At 42.8% G+C, this 18263-nt stretch overlaps 1 protein-coding gene across 3 annotated transcripts in view; it reads right to left on the bottom strand.

The window, feature by feature from the left end:
• svep1 (sushi, von Willebrand factor type A, EGF and pentraxin domain containing 1) overlaps positions 1 to 2963 on the bottom strand; it is an 84558-nt gene extending 81595 nt beyond the window's left edge. For all 3 annotated transcript variants that reach the window (XM_070854385.1, XM_070854386.1, XM_070854384.1), the window contains exon 1: positions 2124 to 2963. In XM_070854385.1, coding sequence (XP_070710486.1) covers positions 2124 to 2663 — 540 coding nt within the window. In that variant the 5' untranslated portion in view covers positions 2664 to 2963. The remainder of the gene's footprint in view (positions 1 to 2123) is intronic.
• Positions 2964 to 18263: the final 15300 nt, after the last annotated feature.

Consider the following 18263-nt stretch of genomic DNA (forward strand, 5'->3'; position numbering starts at 1 on the left):
AAAAGCATCAAATCACTAATTACATGCACTCACACACACAGCAAAATTCCCAATTCAGCACACTCACACACACTGAGAAAGCTGCCCTACAGTTCAGTCGGTAAACGACGACAGGCGGATACGCGCCTTGTAGATTAGTGTTAGCAGACCATCTTTTATGCAGCTCATGGAAACAGACGACAAACGTTCCTTTTTTCTCTTTCCAGTCAGATTCAGATGGACGATCAGACGATAAATCACAGACAGACTTTTCTTTTTTTTTTTTTTTTTACATCACTTCCTCGATCATGTGAAGACACAGTAAACGTCACACTGAATCCATCAGGTGTGGGGCGGTTTCTGCAGTTGATCTGCTGCGTCTCGGCCCGTATCTGCTACGCTCATCTATCTTTCCAAAACATCTCAGCTCTGTGTAGGCTGGACGTATCTCTCCCATTACTCATACATGCCTCAAGTCCGACTCCACACCATGCAGATGCCATACTGCAAAGAAATACAGGAGTGCTTCTTGGCTATGTTCAGTGAGTAACACAATTAAATTCAACCTCATATTTTAATCAGACTTAGAATCAATAAAAACCTGACTTAAGGGCTCAAGCAGCAGTACGCTCTGCTTCTTTTTAAAGCCACCTTTGGCTGATTTAGACTACTACATCACTTGATAAATCACCCAAAACATTTTGAGTGTTTGTGAATAATGATAAGGCACTAAAGTTCCCCCAGAAAGCCTTTTCTCGGTATTGTTGTGGTCTTTAGCAGCTGGGAAGTTGCCAGCGGTCTCCTTATCAGCACTTAACTGAAGAGGGCGAGCTGAAAACCTGTCCTGAGGGCCAAGCTTTCAGCACTAAGCCAGAGGATACGTTCCAGGGCTATTAGTTTTTAACAGGGATGGATCGAAGGGCAAACCTGCCAAAAAACAGCTTACCAACTCTTATATCTGTAAACGCAGATTTTTAGAAGATGTACAGTCTATTCTTGGAAAGTTAGTGATGTTGCGTCAAAGTGATTAAAGGGGCTTATGATGATAAATGGCTGGATGTAGTTATTGTCAATAACCTTTTTATCTAATACTGACTTTAAACTGTTGATGCTGCTAATCAGTACATCCAGTCATAACATCTATTTGTATTTCAGTCACCAAGCCATGATGTTATCCATTAGTAATTCCATCTGTGTGGATGCAGTGACTATCAGCAGGCTGCAAAGTAACAGAAAGTGCTTTAGTAGCAGGCTGCAGCATTTCTTAGCAGGCGCAGACCCCAGAAGCAACTGAATCTTGTCCTGTTTGAACTTAAATAACGCTCAGTGCTTCACAAAGCTCCTAACTGACGGCAGATCTGAGGCATGAGCTGAGGTGTGTGTGTTTATACAGACCGGCCCCTATACCACCTACACAGCTTTTACAGCTGGGCTGTTTGGACTTGATGGATGAACTGTGCCATATGTCCTCTATGCGTGTGTTTCAGTGTGTGTGTGTGTGTGTGTGTGTGTGTGTGCGTGCTGCTGGGTGTCAGGCAGCTCAAATCAACAAACCATAAACAAGCTAACATTTTGACCCCTTGTAATCCCATGTAACCCCCCCCCCTCCCAAATCCCTGCCTCTACAACAAATTCACTGTTACAACCTCAAATGCTTCTGTTTGTAAAATTAAGTAAAAGGAGTATTAAACAAAACCTTATCAGTGACATTGAAGCATTTCATATTCGCTCAGACATGCATGCATGTATCGGTGTGTGTGTGTGTGTGTGTGTATGTGTGTGCGCTAACTCTTAATGGTATTTTTATCACTGGAAACTCCTGAACAATTAGCAAGCAAGTGGCTTCCCCTCACTCTCTGCTGGTGTGTAATTTAGAGGAAGCAGGAGCAGCAACAGCATGGCCACGCAGGGCCTCATTAACATCAACCTTACAAAGCCATAATCACTCCCAATCACACACAGCAGGCTGCAGGCACACCCACACACACACACACACACACACACACACACACACACACTAGACAGACACTGTGCAGTCACACATATAACAAAGGTTTCTGAAAAGCAAGCTCAGGCGCCCAGTCTGATGCAGTCACGTAAACCTCACAGATATTTATGTTCATTGATCTTTTGGTCTAACTCACCGCTGCCCTCTGGAAGGCTCCTTTCGTGTAGGTGCCTCCTCCCCTGTAGTTGATGGCCGGGATCTCCTGGTTGAACAGGGAACACTTGTGCTGGTGGGACTTAGGTGCTGAGATGTGGTCCACCCTTGTCACTACATGGGTCTTGGATGAGAAGGTGACCAACGCCACCCGTGTGTCCTCCGGCGCTACAGGGAAGTCGGACAGCATCTTGCGCACGAACCTCAGTTCACTCTGGAAGTTGTTGGCCCCCACGCTGGACGACTCGTCCACCAGGAAGACCAGGTCCAAGCAGGAGCTTTTCTCACGTAGCTCACGGACATTTCGCTTGAACGCCTGGCCGAGGCGCTCCACTTTGCTCTCGGCACTCTCTGACAGGTTGCCGGGTGATGAGGAGGTGGTTAGGGGTGACATCTGCCTGGACCGGCGGGACTGCAGCTGGGGTTGGGATTGTTGGGCAGCTGTGGTCCATACATCCAGGATGCACAAGACCAAAAGCCAAGTAGTCCATGATGGTGTTAAAGAGTACCTTTGAGAAAACATAATGACAGTCAGCACAACACCTGCACTGAACAGGGACTTTGTAGAGAAAAAAGTCAATGTGGATCCTCTTTTGAAGAGGAATTCAGTGAAGATAAATATGTCCTATGCCTGCGTCAGCATCCAGGAACATAGCAGACAGCAACAGCTCAGAGCACAGTTCCTCAAAAGCATTGCTGGTTGAAGATGAGGGGTCTTCTCTTTTCATTCAAAATGTGCCTCTGTCCATCTGCCTCGTTCTCGCTCTAGTGAAGGAAAACTCCGGTCCAGTCTGGAAAAATGTTTAGCCTTGCTTTTAAGGTATCTGCCTGCCTGCCTTCAGAATATCTGGCTTTTTGTTCAGTTTGTGTGCGTAAAGGTCTTCTGTAAAGCTTGTTAAGAATCTGCAGAAATCTATATGTCCTTTCTCTCTCCTTCTTCCTGCCTCTTCTGTGTGTTAGTCAATCTTTGAGTCTGTACATCAAATCCAGAAACCCCCAAGCCTCTTCAGTCCTTCTCAGTCCCAGTGTGCTGCCCCTCAGGCTCCTGTTTGCCTATGTGACGCTCCTGCCTGCGCCGTCAGCCAAGCTCCGAATGCTTGTTCCCCTCTTCTCCCCAAATCATTTAAAAAAACACACACAGAGGAGGAGGAGGAGGAGGAGGGAGGGAGGAAAAAGTTGAGAGACAGAGAGAGGCTGAGGGGAAAAAAGGGGGCAGTCCAGTTGCGGACGTGAAGTCATTTTTTTCCCCCTTCATCTCTCCTCCTCCTTTTCTCTCACCTCCCCCTCTCTCCCTATCTCTTTCTGTGTCTCTTACCCCCCTCCTCCTTCTCTCACTCTCTTCCTGTATCTGTCTGTCTTTCTTGTCCTGTCAGTGGAGTGAGGCTTGATGTCAGTGCAGTGCCTTGCCTGTCAACTTGTCAACACCCCCCCCCCCCCCCAAAAAAAAAAAAAAAAACATCAGCAAGAGGCGCTGTGATCAACTCCGTATGTCCCACACATGCACATGCACCGTGGACATGAGGTAACATCAGAATGAGATCAAACGAAGTGCAAATGAAAGATGGGATAAAGGGAGTAGAGGACACAAAGATAAGCACGATGAAAAACAAGATTTAAGAAGTAACATCAGACCGATGCAGAGTTTGGCAGGAGGAAGGAGTGAAACCTCTATCAGTATTCAGTGTTAGGAAGCAGTTAAGTCTGCTTTGGGTGCGCGCTTTGTCAAATCATCACTCTTTTAGTAGCTATCACTTCCTCTCCCTCCTCCCCTCTCTTTCCCACTGTGTATCTTGTTAAAGAAATTTTTAAAAAAGGAGGGAAGAACTGCCCTTTTCACTCTTTGAATTTGTCTATGTCTTACTGCACCACAGGGATTCACACACTCTCTTTCACTGCTCTGTTTTTCTACATCTCTTCGGTCTCTTATAGCCTCTCCCTCTTTCTCCTTCTCTCTCTGCTGTCGTGTTTTCCTTTAGTGATTTTATCTGTAACCAAAACAAAGGCAGCCGGTGTTACAGAGGCACACTGCGCCTATTAAACCAAAGGCCTGAGATTTACAGCAACAGAGCTGGCTGCACAAGAAGCTGCAGAGGCTCATGAAGAAGTCAAGAGTATATAGAGAGAGATAGAACCAGGACAAGGGATAGGGAGAAAAGAAGTGAGGGAGATCAAGACGGGGAGCAAAGTAGAAAATAACAGGAAGAAAGAATGATTATGGCAGAACATCTCGTTCCAAAACAATAATTAATCTGCTGTAATAACAGCATCCATCGTTCAGGGAAGGCTTTCCACATAATTTTGGAACCTGGCTGAAGGGATTCGCTCCCGTTCAGCCACAAGAGTTTGACTGAGGTAGGAGGTAGGGCTCGCAGTGAGCGTTCAAATTCATCCAAAAGGTATCTGGATGGAGCTGAGGTTAGCGCTCTGTGTAGGCCAGCCATGTTCTTCCACGCTAAACTCAGAAAATAGGAAAGCTGCCACTCACTGTATGCTGCAACATAAACTGCAGCTAACGAATCCAATATGGATTATTTTCTCCACTAGTAGCTTGGTCTGTGAGTAACAGTAAAAAATGTCGATATAAATATCCCAAAAGAGCCCAACTCTTCTTCACGTGTCTTGTTTTGTACAACAAACGGTCCAAACCCTGCAGAAATTTGATTCAAACTCAAAATGAATATTTTCAAAGAATATTTGGAGTTTGCCTGAAAAAAATGATGAATCAGTTATCAAAATAGTTAACGAAGTTTTCAACAAAATTACTGATTTGATTAATTGACTAATAGTTCAAGCTCTACTCAGAAGTAAAAGGGTTTATGGGCAGAAGTGTCTTCATACTTTAAGTGATACAGAAGGACAGAAAAAGACAAAGACGAACAGATAAGGAAAGTGCAATAAGAGAAAGAAAGTGAAGAAGTTAAGAGCAAAAGGAGGTGACAGAAACAATAAAAAAGAAAGTTGACAGAGTGTGTGTGTGTGTGTGTGTGTGTGTGTGTGTGTGTGTGTGTGTGTGTGTGTGTGTGTTTCCACCAGAGCAGTCCAGTCTTATACTATTAGCCACAATGACACACAGCTCAGGCACATAGAGTGTTTATTAGGCCACATAAGCCAGGCTTTCATTTAACAGCACTGGAAACTTCTGCAGCGAAGAGGAGGGAATATAAAGTAGCGTCATACAGGCCAGATAAAATGACTGAGACACAAACACAGACATATAGAGGTTAAAACACAGACAGACACACACACACACACACACACACACACTGACCCAGATCTACGCACAGATGCAGATACAGAGACACAAAAACACACTCTTGCTCTCACACATGCTGAAAGGGGGATGAGCACAGCTGTGACTTCCTGCTTTTTGGCACTGGAGACCCCTCACCAGACTTTCGTGGGGGTCCCGAGGGAGACAGGGGGCCGGTGGATGGGGAGGAGGCGTGTGAGTGTGTGTATGTTGATGGGGGGGTTGTGTGAGAGAGTATGGCCTACATCTACTGTACGAGGCTTCAGCACATTTTGAGTATAGGTGTAATTACCTATATGATGTTTTAATACCACGTACAGAGAGAACACACAATTTCACAACATAGACTCTGAAGGCTTTCTTATCTTTCATTCAACTCTGAAGTCATAACAACACAGAAGCACTGTCTCTTTCTTCTTCAGGGTTAAAATGTGGAGCTAGGAAGCACAAGGCGTGCAGTCACTTATTTAGAGACTAAACAATTTAAAATACAAATAAAGCAGCGGAAATTGTCATTGTTGAGAGATATAAAATTAAACAAAATACAAAGAGACTGAACAAATAAGCAGACATGTGCTCATTCACTCTGCCGCAGATCAAATTTAATGCCTGCCTTTCTTAAAATCCTGACAATTAAAGGCTCTTTTTTTAGACCTGGACTTTCAAAAACAAAAATTAAGACTTTTTAAGGATCTGCGGGAAGCATGTGAACACAGAATGAAGGCTGTGTGCAAAGTTTCACATGCTATGTTTACAAACGTCCTCGCAAACACACACCAGAACGGAGAAATATTGCACCAGGCAAGAGTGCTAATCACAGAATCTGAGAGTAGTTTTTCCTGTGGTTAGCACCCTGAGGATGCAGGATGTTGTCCCTAAGTCACATGCACACTTGCACAAAAATACTACCTCGTCACTGGCAGAGTAGTTTCAACAAGATTAAAACATGTCGCACAACTCCAAACTGCTGTTTTGTAAAAGAAATTATTATCTTTTCTTGCTTCAAGGTATTAAAAGACCAATACAAGCCTTTAAATCTGCACTCAAAAAGTGTGCAAGCACCTGTGCTGATACAATATGCTGTAGAGGCCTAAAAACAGTTGGCGAATTAAGAGAGGTGAGGACACTTACTTCTGCCGTCTTCTTCACTCTTCTTCTCTCTCTCTGTAAAAGCAAAAAGAGTCATAGGTCAGGGATTGTACAATGGCAGCGGTTGTCAAACATCAACATGGTTTTCTCACCTGTGTCTAATCGCCAGATCGCAGGCCGGAGCTGCAGATACAGCAGCTGCAGGTGACAACACATTGCTCATATTTCTTGGCATTTCTGGCCTCAAGGATGAAGCGCATATCTCAGCAGTGTTTCCAAAACATTCCTCCACTGCTCAGCTTGATCTGAAGTCAGGTTGAACATTTTTCTGTCTGACACTTTGAACATCAAGTCTCTCTGCGTCCAGTCGATTTTAAGTAAATGTGAACTTTGGTATTAGGGTATTACGCTGAGTGTTTGTATGAGGGTTTGTGCGTACTTCAGCATTTCATTTCTTTTTATTACTCCTGATGAGTCCATTTAGTCATTTAGGACATTTAAAAAGGCACAGCACCACACATTCTTCTCTCAGAAATGAGGATTTACTTATTTTCTGTTTTATACCATGGTTATTTGAATATATTTGAGTTTTGTGGTGCTGGCCAGACAAAACAAGACATTAGAAGACGTGATTTGGGGTTTCTGGGAAAATTTGATTTCATGAAACTCATTGTTTGTTGCAGCCCTAATTCATATTTAAATTATTTTAATTTCTAGGTGACTTTTTGTATTGATTTATCCTAAGCTGTATTGAAGTTTTCTATGCATGTGGATCATGGGAATGAAAATTGAGAACTCCATTTCCCACGAGCACTTGCAAGAAGCCACACAGGTGACTTTTAGAATAAGCTTTGAGGTCCTTTTTAGTCTGACATATGCCTTGATGAGAGACTTAAACTTGAGTGTGAAAAAAGAAGATTAACGTTATTTTGAACATGTTCTCTTCAGCAAAGATATTATAACACTTCTGTAGTCCTACATTTGTTCACAGAAGTCTTTGCTTTGCTTTAAAACAGACAAAAATGGAGTAAAGAGAAGCACTTTGTAGCTTCTAGTTCCTGCTAGCTTACTGATAAAACTGGATTTGCCTTTGATGAGCAACTTCATCAGAAAGGGAAATGCTTTGTAATTGTATTCAAGAATAATGTCACGTCTTGGAAATGTTACCGAATGCTTAAAACAACCAAACAGAGCAACCACAGACCAGGAACAACAAAGCTTTCACTCTTTAACGACCCACTTCGCCGCATTTAGCTAGTTTTAACAGTTTTAATTAGTTAATTAGCTTAGCAGCGCCAGGCTAATGTAAACTCTACAAAGGCTCTTTAACTGGCGGCAGCTAATTTAAGATACAAACGATAAACCTCGCCCTGGTGGTAATTTTATCCATCTTAAATTAAACTAAATTTAACGCACACTCACGGTTCTTTGTTAAAAAGCCTCTTTTTCCAAACAGCCCACAGAGCAGATCGGCACATCCGGGTACGTTGCTCTTTCTGAGAAACAAACTTACACCCTCAGTAGACTTTAATGCAACAAAACGACAAGAAAACCACCTGAATGAAATGACACCATGTCAGGCAAATATACACCCACTCAGCTGGTGTATTATCCTGCTGTGCTAACAGTGTGCTAGCTAGCAGCACTGTGCTCTGACAGCTAACCTAGCTAACGTTAACTTATAGCCTATTAGTTAAGGTTAGCTTATGTTAGCTGGTCGTGTAGCCTGTAGTTAATTTTTAGTCGCCAATAAAAAAAAGCACATTACATTATCTTATTTGAGTGTGGACGCTGTTACTGTTTATGTGGGACCAGGGATTGTTTTCCCCAAAAAGGGACCGTGGTGCTGAGAGCTACTCTGGTGGCGGATTGGCGACCTGATTGGCTCCGGAAATTGAAGCCGATGCGGAAGTGCCGTAAACTGCAGTTCCGGGTCTGACCGCCTGAGGCTGGCTTCAGGAGCCAGTCGATCCCCGTTGATCTTAAGGTTAAAGTGTTTGACATTAGTGCAGAAACAAACAGTTGTGACCTCTATAGCTATTTTTTTAAATTATATTAAGTATTAAAGTTGTGCACTTTTAGTGACTGGTGGGCGCTGAGACGGATGGCTAACGAGTAGCCGCTAGCTGTTTGCTAGGCTTCACATCACACACTTCTGCTGAGTGTAGCGCCAAATCACTTTAAACTTGATACGTTTATTTAAAACCGATCTGTGTGTTAGCTAAGGGGCTAGCCTGCTGCTGCACTGTGCTGTTTTCACGACACTGCAGGGGATTAAATCCTGGTGCGACCATCTCCACAGCACCTCCTTGGCATGATGTTAGTAATTTAAATCGGCTTGTGTAAGTGTGGACGCTGATTGTGTCTATGTGGGACAGGGGAGTGAAGATGACACTTTGCTCTACTACACGGTGTTGCAGAGTTGTGTTGCAGCGCCCCCCGCAGGCAGCTCCGCGTCATTACAACACCAAAGTGAGGAGGCTGCTATGACAGACTGCGGCCGCTAGATGGCGCAATAATATTACACTGTGAGGGCTGATGAAGAAGATGGATCCAACAACTCCAGGTGAGTTCAACCATGACTTAGACTTAGACTTAGACTTTTCTTTATTTGATTCTTCTCATGTTACAGCAGCAACAATAGAACAGGGAGAGTGAAAAGAAGCAATAGTAAAAGAAAAAATAGCAATAGCAATATAAATATAAATATAAATATATGGCTGTGATGAAATAAATATTTACACTATGGGATATTAATTACTAATTAATTAATTAGTTTAATGCAGCTATAATAAAATGATCAAATAGTGCCCTGTGAAGTAAAAGTACAGCAGTATGATGCTAAATTGGCATCAGCAGCATTTTGATGCTGTGGCTAGTCGAGCTGGAGCTGGTTTTACCTGTTTTATATACTTTTAAGCAGTTACATTGACAACACTGCATCATATTTCACAAGCTCATCTGGAACTGCAACATCAAAGTAACTATAGCTGCCAAATAAATGAAGTGAGGTCAAAAGTAAAATGAGTTCTGATGTGGCAATACACCACTTATTCTACATATATTGCTCAGTGTTTTGACCTAATAATGTCGGATGTGTAATTCTTATTGTGGATGAACATTATTAGCTGACGTAATTCTCATTTTAAAGGAAATCTGTCTCCTTAAACCATGAAAGCCTTAGTTTGTGTTACTTCCCCACTAAACAATGTCATGTTCCGTTAGTGTTTCACAACCTAATGTTGTAATGTGGATGCGAGCGGTTTTCTGACTGCTGAGTACATGCGGGGAGCGTTCACCAAAGGGAGAAGTAAGACTGAGTTCACATGACAGCATTCCCATCAGCTGAACACCAGACATCACGTTTTGCTCCAGTTGGTAGTTTTATAAATCAGCTCAGCAGCTGTCAAAGCACTTTCATTGTAAGAGTTGGGGCTTTGCATGGCTGCGGCCCTCATTTCCTGCAGAGTTGTGCACGTGTGGTACTATAGATGATGTATGGAGGCTCATTGATGCCAAAAACATTAACATTTGAGCAGGTGTTCGGTGCTCATTGTCTTCCTTGTGTCTGCTTCCTTGAGGCTGCTATTGTATTGTCATGGGCCTCATGACTGTGCATCTGTATAAGGCAGAATTCATTTCTCTAGCAATTCTATGTAAAATCAGACTTTCAGCACCCACATGTAGTCCAACTGGAATGATCCATTATTTCACAACCACATTTTCAAGATGATTTGCCGGTGCGATTGAAGTCGGATCAAGTTTCTTAGATCAGATGTTTTGTGACTCTTCCTGACCACAGCTGATTGTTAATTTGTGGTGCATTACACTGCTGCCATACATCGAACTGGGTCTAATTCATCTTGAGTCTGTCAGGATGAGGTCTGACTGTCTATGAAAACTACTAATGGATGTCATGTTTGGGAGGGTTTCCATGGTCCAGTTTTAGATTTTGAGTTAAATCACAGCTTGTAAGAGCACAAGAGGAATTGTGTCACTACATTAGAGTAAAGCTTACTTTGCTCACTATTTTAAAAGCTCTGCACTCTCAGTCTTGGCAGATCCTACCCCTCATGTCATGCACACTCAAATGGAGAGCAGTGTACAGTTTACAAGTGCACGAGTTTATTGAACCTACCAAAACAGAGAAATCAGCTTTGAATTGAACAAACTAATTCAGGTTTTACATTTGTGACTCTCTTCCTGCAGGCTCGCAGGTTGATAACAGCTTTAATTTACTTTGCCTTCACGCTCGCTTAATAGTTTTTCTCATTAATAAACCTCCACAGGCGGATGTGGATGATCAAGCTTGGCACAGAAACACAGACTGCAGCTTGAAGGGCGTGTGCGCTCCTGCACAGTCATCCAGAATATCAATACGTCTGCATAATCAGAATGCAGCGCGCATCTGGCTTGGCAGTGAAGCTGTGTATGAATTTCTGTCGTTTGTGGGTGAGACATGTCGCTGCGGTAGAGGTAATGGTTTTATGTTTGTAGCTGAGACTATTTATAGCCTGGGCTGCACTCATGCAACATAAATATTTTATAAGTCCAACCAGCCTGCAAGAAAGTGACGTCCTTGAGGTAGAAAAATCGACCACGCACAGTCACAGATTTATCTTCCTTTTCTGAATAACCTCACACATCAGAATCTACAGCCGTCCCAACACACCATCAGGTGATCCTTCAGAATAACTCAGAGTGCCGAACATGTCGGGTTTTGGTAGCCACCAAGGTTACAATCAATCTTTCAAATTCAGATTTTATAAATGGTGACAAATACATTCTTGTTGCCATTTCTGAATCATGTCATGGCTTCCATCAGTCCTGTAGAATTGCCCCGAGCAAGAAATCAATCACTGAGCGATCCAACAAAACCAAACCTGAAAAACAATTAAAATATGTAAATGTGAATATATTTGCATTAATAACATGTTTAATTCTTTGACCTCTGATTTTCAGGGTCACTCTGTCTCATATCCAGAGCCACACATCTGGGGGCGGATCAGTACAACAGCAGGCCTCTGATGTGAATAAGAGTGATGCCCATAGCTGCTGGCCGAAGATATACAAAATCACACACACCAAGAGGACTGTGTGCGTTGGAGACGAAAGGGAAGCGTCATCGTGGGAAAGGTCCACAAAGAAGAAAGGTGTGAGATTCCACACGTTCACAAGAGCGATGGATCATATAGTACACATACACCCAAACACACATCAACACACACAAAAACATACAAATACAGGCAGTCAGCATACCAACAGTCCCCCTCAAACTCAGCCTACACTGTGAAACGCATCCACAGTCCTTTTTTTTTTTTTTTACCAGAAAGGCTCAAAACAAAGGTCCAGTTCTTTGCTTTTTCCAGTGCTTTTAACCACATCTCACCATCTTCCTCGGTGGGCTGAGTTCACTCTGTGTCAACACAATCTGCTGAGTAAGTCAGTATAGCTGCAGTAATATTGTTTTCCTTGTCCCTCTCTCTTTTTTTGCTTTTTTGCACATCTATTTTGTCGCTGGTCTTGTGTAACTTGAGGAGGGTGTCAATTTTACTGTTACAAGACTTTTTTTTACACAGCAGACATTTTAATATACTGAATAAGAAAAGCACTGGTGTTACTAACTTTAACACCAACAGCGAGCACAAAACCAGAACCATGAAACCGAAGCAGATAGATGGAATTCATCCAAAATGAACTGTATTATTTGCACCTGTGCTTTTCCTACTGTGACGTGTCAAAATGATTTCAATGAAAAAGTGAATGTGTTCTCTAAAAACAGAGCTCACCTCTGTCACGTGTGCTCTAACGAAGGCTTCACACCCGAAACAGCATATTTATCATCAAATAAAGTAGTAGTTCGCCAAAATGATCCAAATACAACCGCGCACCATGTGAGCTTAATATCAACTGAACTATTACAGATATTGAAACTAGATTTTGAATAAAAAAAGAGGACGTGTGGACAAGAGGTCTGTTTTGATTGTGTTGTCGTGGTGCAACTAAGCAACCAACGTCAAATTGTAATTAATTAGATTTCCTCATAATAATTGCCACTTAGATGACATGTGTGGCCCCCCTGAGAGTCTGGGGCCCTGAGCCCGCTGAGTCTGATTGGTAATCCAGCCCTGATATCTGGACACACACATCTGCACAATAAACAGTGCATAATGTCTGAATATGTAAATATGCTTCAGATGCACAACATCAGAGCTTTATTCTTTCTTTCTTTCAACAAATCCTCAAGCAAGTGAAAAATCTGGTGACAAAAACAGTTTACTGAAGAGGAAAAGAAAGGGAAAGATTCAAAACTGAGGATTGGGAAATGAGAGGAAGCAGAAAAGATAGGAAGGAAGGAAGGAAGGAGACAAGACAAAGGGTTTAGATAAAGGAATGAGGAGCAGTACAGTGAGGAGACAGAAACTAAGATTCTATAAGATATATGGAGGGGTGGGGGGGGCAGGGAGTAAGCTGAGGAGGTTGTTTCTTGAGGCAGTGTGAACTGGATTCAGCCAGACTTCCATAAAAACAGCCTTGTCCAGGCAGTGCTGACAGTTGGGGAGGGGCTGGATCGAGGGGAGGAGGTAGGAGGTGGGGGGTGGGGGGTGGGGGGCTGTCGAGGAGGGAAACGAATGTGAGAAATGTGCATGTGCGCACAGACACGCTTGTGAAAAAGAGGATACTCTGTGCTAGATCATGAAAAACACCACCGTCTCAGTTTGTGTCTGTCTGCAATTCCGACAGAGGAAGCTGTGCCTGTGAGACTGTTTCAGAGGATCTACAAGATCTATCAGGCCCCTTGTTATTCAGCGGGGGAGTCGGCTGGTAGTTTTGGATGGTGAATGTGGAGTAAGATGCACAGAATTTAGGGAAATCTGGGCAAAGACTTAAAATCTGTCACAGTTTGGAAGTGTGTTTTTGTCTTTCTCTACAGTTTTCTTACTGACTGAGCTGTGAGCATCTTTTCTAAGGAACTGTTTGCTTTATAATTAGACCAAACAGCAGTCCGATATCCTTTGTTTTAGTCTGACTCTGCCGTGGTGGGAACATTGATTCTGAAAGTCAACGGTGATGTTGGGATCTGGGTAAACAAAGAGCCGGGATGAGAAACAAGAGCGCGTGTAAAGCGGGATGAGCGATAAGACGAGACGCAGGCGAGCTCAGGCTGGTGTGCAGGGAGATCAGAAGTCATGAACATGGACGAGTGTGTTCTAATATTTACATTCAAAAGAGGAGGTTGACGTAACTTTTTATTTTTGGCAACTGACGTGGATACAGGATGCATCATGAATCTGTCAAGCATCAACAACGGCCAAATAAATAGTAGCGGATGAAACAGCATCATCCTCATCATCAATCAAAGAACACAAAATAAAATCAACAATCACACAATAATAATGACAACAACAAGAACAACACTGGCCGCAGACATCAGAGCTGACGTTAACCTTTAAGCCAGTGTGCTTTTACTTCAGAGGGTGATTATTTTTAATGGCATTTCCTGTGCGGAGAGGCCTAGTTTAGGCAGTTTGCACTGCATCACCTCCTAACAGTAGTGGAAACATGATGCAGGTGATGGTGATGTTGTTCACTATGATTCTGGCACAATGGTACGTTGGTTTGAAGTAAATAAAAAAGAAAAAAGTGCTGCTTTCAATGGCATTTTCAGATGTTTATAAGCTTAATTCCTGATTCCAGATAAATGTAGGCATCCTTTTAAGATTATTATTGACATGCACACTGAATAAAACTCATTTTTAATTCCTCTTGTGTGCTGGCTGTAGTGTAGTGTCCCAAGTGAATGGTTTTGTTTGGGTCGAGATCTCAGCGTGTGTTTCGAACACATTGTCCCAGGAACTCATATGTTTCTGAGGACATGGTAAACACAAGGCTCGGATTACCAACTCCACGCCCATGCTCGTACGCCCCCTTTACCGCTGCCCTCCACCTCTCCCCCCGGCCCTCCACCTTTCTTCCTTCACCCCTCTGCATTTTCTCCAACTCTTGCTGTAAATTCACACATTCCTCGCTTTCTTGCTGAGGTCACAAACGTCTTCACTTCCCAAACATGTTCCTACCCCTGACCCCTCTCTCTCTCTCTCTCTCTCTCTCTCTCTCTGTGTGTCTCTGTCTCTCACACCGTCTCCCTCTCTTTCTCTCGGTTCCCTCCTTCTTCCCTCCGTTGTGCAACCCCATCTTATGTTTCTCTGCCTAAGTGTTTATAGATAAACGGGTATGAACAAACCGTACGCCACATCACAAGCCCACATGCCTCTGAATGAACATGTGCTCGGTCTCTCTCAGGATTGGAAGACGGGGAGATTTCTAGGAAAGCAATGGGCGGTGACACGGCCACAGCGGCGTCACTGCTCAGCTCCTTATTTGGTGTTAATTTGCAAAATGAAGGACCAAGATCTGATACGGCTAAAAACGTGCTGACAACTTTTGGTGTCTGTGCAGCCGAACACAAAGAGCTGCTGCTCCAGCATGTTTTATATTAAAAACTGTACACTATGTTCCTTGAGATATATGTTTTTTGGGGTTTTTTTGGCTTTGACATAACGGCTACACCCCCTCCTCCACCTCTTTTCTCCTCCTCCCCCCTGATATCATCCTTTAGGCCCAAGTGAAGCTGGTTTCGACTTGTGCCCCGTGGTTGATCAGCTAATGCCACCATTCAGGGAGTAGCGCCGAAGCCCCTTTGTTCTCCTGGCATCACTCGAGCATAATCAAGTTACAGACGGGATCGTTTTTCACTGAGTGTTTTTTGAATGCAAATCTGCAACCTGTTGTTCAGCAACATGACCAGGCTCATGCAGGTGGACAATTGCATTTGCTGTAATCAGAGGAAACTGTGATCAATCAACAAAGGGCAGAGACTCGATTAAATGAAATAAAGAAAGCAAAACAGGAGGAGACAATACCCTAACCAGATGATAAAAGACGTGTAGAACTTATCCCATTTAGTCAATCATAGTCCAACAAAAGCTCTGACCCTTTCATCAGCTTTCATAGAGGATAAGCAACACCTCCCTGATGAAATATGCAAGTAATTAACAGCTGTTTGCACAGCCACATCATCTGATTGCCCAAATCAAACACTACATTAACTGCCTCAGATTGTTTGTCTCAGTCTTTGTCCTAATTCAGCTGATTTCATTTGATCAGTGACTAAATAGGTAAATGATTTGGAACACTGAAAACACCAGTACATTAAAGGAAAAAGCGTTTCACATCAGCAGCTGTAGAGAGGCCAGAAAACAGGGTATGGGAGGGTGACGATAATAAGTATAGAAATAAATGTTAAGGCTGAGAGCATCGGGGTTAAATTAAACCAACACTGACAGTTGATTGGAAACAGGAAATGAGCAGCAAAGTCTTGAACTTTGTCCCTCTGTGATAACATCACCTGACTTCCTCTTTGTTGAATACTTGCTTCTGATCGGTCAGCGACGGCGTTCTACAGTCTGTTATTTCTGTATAGCAGACTGCTGCTATTTGTAACAGACTGATGTCATGGACGCAGATCTGACAGCAGAGGCACTAAAATCACATTTAAATCCATAAAATCATTTAAAATCAATATTTGGGTCAAGTTATTGATTTCTTTAGTAGCTGTGTAAAAGGCCGAATAATGTATATTGACCCAGCATCCTGTCTGGAATTGACAGAAGCTGTCACTCTTCTTGAGAGGATGCTAAGAAGGGCTAATATGAGAATACGCCCTCCTCCCTGCCAAAATAACTTTCATTAAGTCTCTAAAGAGAAAACAAAACAGGATGAAAAGCAGAAATTACCTGAACAGAACTACTGTGGAATATGACACACTCAAGTGTCTTTTGGTTTGCACAAAACACATTTGCGTTGCTTTCTGATACAAAAGCACCTCCAATCACATCATAGTGGTGATTAATATACTGCACGCTAAAGCAAAAGCACCAACGTGTTGGCAGAGAGCAGCTCAGCTCAGTGCATTAGTGAGATGAACCGTCATGGCTCTGGCCCTCTTCCAGGTGTCACTTTTGTTTTTAACCAGCAGTAATCTGTCCTCTTTCATCTCTCTTTTAATTGGCTTCTGCTGCATCCGACCAGAATGAGACAGTCCAGGCTCATGAAAAATGTTTTAAGACTTAATCTCAGATTTCATCATATGATCACTATGCAGACGTGACCTCAAAATTGAATTTCTGCTGTATTACCGCTGAGAGGAGCTTAAAATGTCACCGAGACACCCCCAGTGTGAGTGGATGTAGAAGAGCAGAGGAGATGTTTACGTGATATATAGTCAGTTTCTGGTGATTTTCTGTCACGTATGCAGGAATTGAAAAGTTTGATGTACTGATTCAGAACATATCTTGACTCTTGTAACAGCAGGAACCTCTTTTTCTTCAAGCTATCGAACTAAAACCACAATTCAGGCTCATGAAAGTTTAAAATCAGGCTCCAATATCCTTAAACCAATAGCTCTGCATTTTGGGAAATGCAGTTCGCTAAGAGTGTTTGCTAAATGCTTAATATTTAATGGAGAGATTGAAGAGCGGTGTCGATTTTCTCATTCTCATTTCCAGGATATTTACAGGAATACAATACCAAAGATGGCCATGTGGTTTCTTATTTCCTCATGCATCTCTTTCTATTTAAATTTGGCCTCATGCTAAATACATTTAGTTGTCTATAGCTTGAATAATTTGTCTTTTAAATAAGTCTGACTTCATGCAAGTGGTATTTTTGTCCCATCAAACATAGTTAGTGCTATTAAAATCACTCAGCTAAACCAGCCATTACTGTTGGTGTTATGGTCAGGTCCTTGTGGGAGGCCTGCATCTCCCTGCGGCCTGCCGTCCTGGCACCAAAGCCATTACCTCCGTGTTTGCATGCTATTGTTCCAATTTTCCAGCCACCGAGCAGCAAACAACCTGAAACAGCAGGGTTACTCATTAACAGCCTTATCTGGAGAATCTCCATGCCTTTCACCACCCGACCTGTCACCTGCAGGAGGCACTTGTCATATGTTACGTATGTGGGCGAACATATGGTTCAGATGATTACGTCAGCCTCCATGTGATGGAAAGGTGGAATGTGTGTGTGAGGGGCTGTTTTAGGGAGTCAGTTTATTAAATCTGCCTTTTGGAAAGATCGTAACTCCAGTTAAACCACAGCCGACAGATTATATGAAGAAAATCACACAAACGTCACCTCATCATAGTGCCTGAAACGTGTTAATCTTAAAGCACATGGCATGAAATGGTGTATTCTGTATACTACAGTGTGTGTTTTTTTGTGTGTGAGTACAGGTAATGTTTGTGTCCTCCACACACAATCACAATCATGCGTACTGAAAGTGTGCAGCGCTATCAGAGTTAAAGGCTCAGGGTCAACAGCGATAAACTCCCAGTAACAGCTGACTCAGGACATGCCTGTGAAGTACAGATGACGCTGCCACTGAGAATCACTTCTCCTGCTTTACTTCCTTTTCGTGTGTAATCTCAAATATGTCAAATGTCTTCAGTTTGAATCCCTTTACTGGTGGATAGTGGAGAGCTGCACTTGGATTTTGGTATTTGAGGTGTCACAGAAGATTAAGTCAATTTTGGATTTGTACTTTGGACTCTCAGCTTTAATTTGAGTGTGCTAACATCCATTCTGTGTGAACTTTGTAGGACTTGTTGCCCTTTTTTTATACACAGACCCACAATTATAGGACGGCAGAACAATTATCATGAACATGTGGAGATAAAACAGTGGATTGTTATCAACTGGCCAAGTCAGTCACATGACCTCAGT

Source organism: Pempheris klunzingeri, chromosome 23 (genome assembly GCF_042242105.1).
Source record: "Pempheris klunzingeri isolate RE-2024b chromosome 23, fPemKlu1.hap1, whole genome shotgun sequence".
NCBI lineage: Eukaryota > Metazoa > Chordata > Actinopteri > Acropomatiformes > Pempheridae > Pempheris > Pempheris klunzingeri.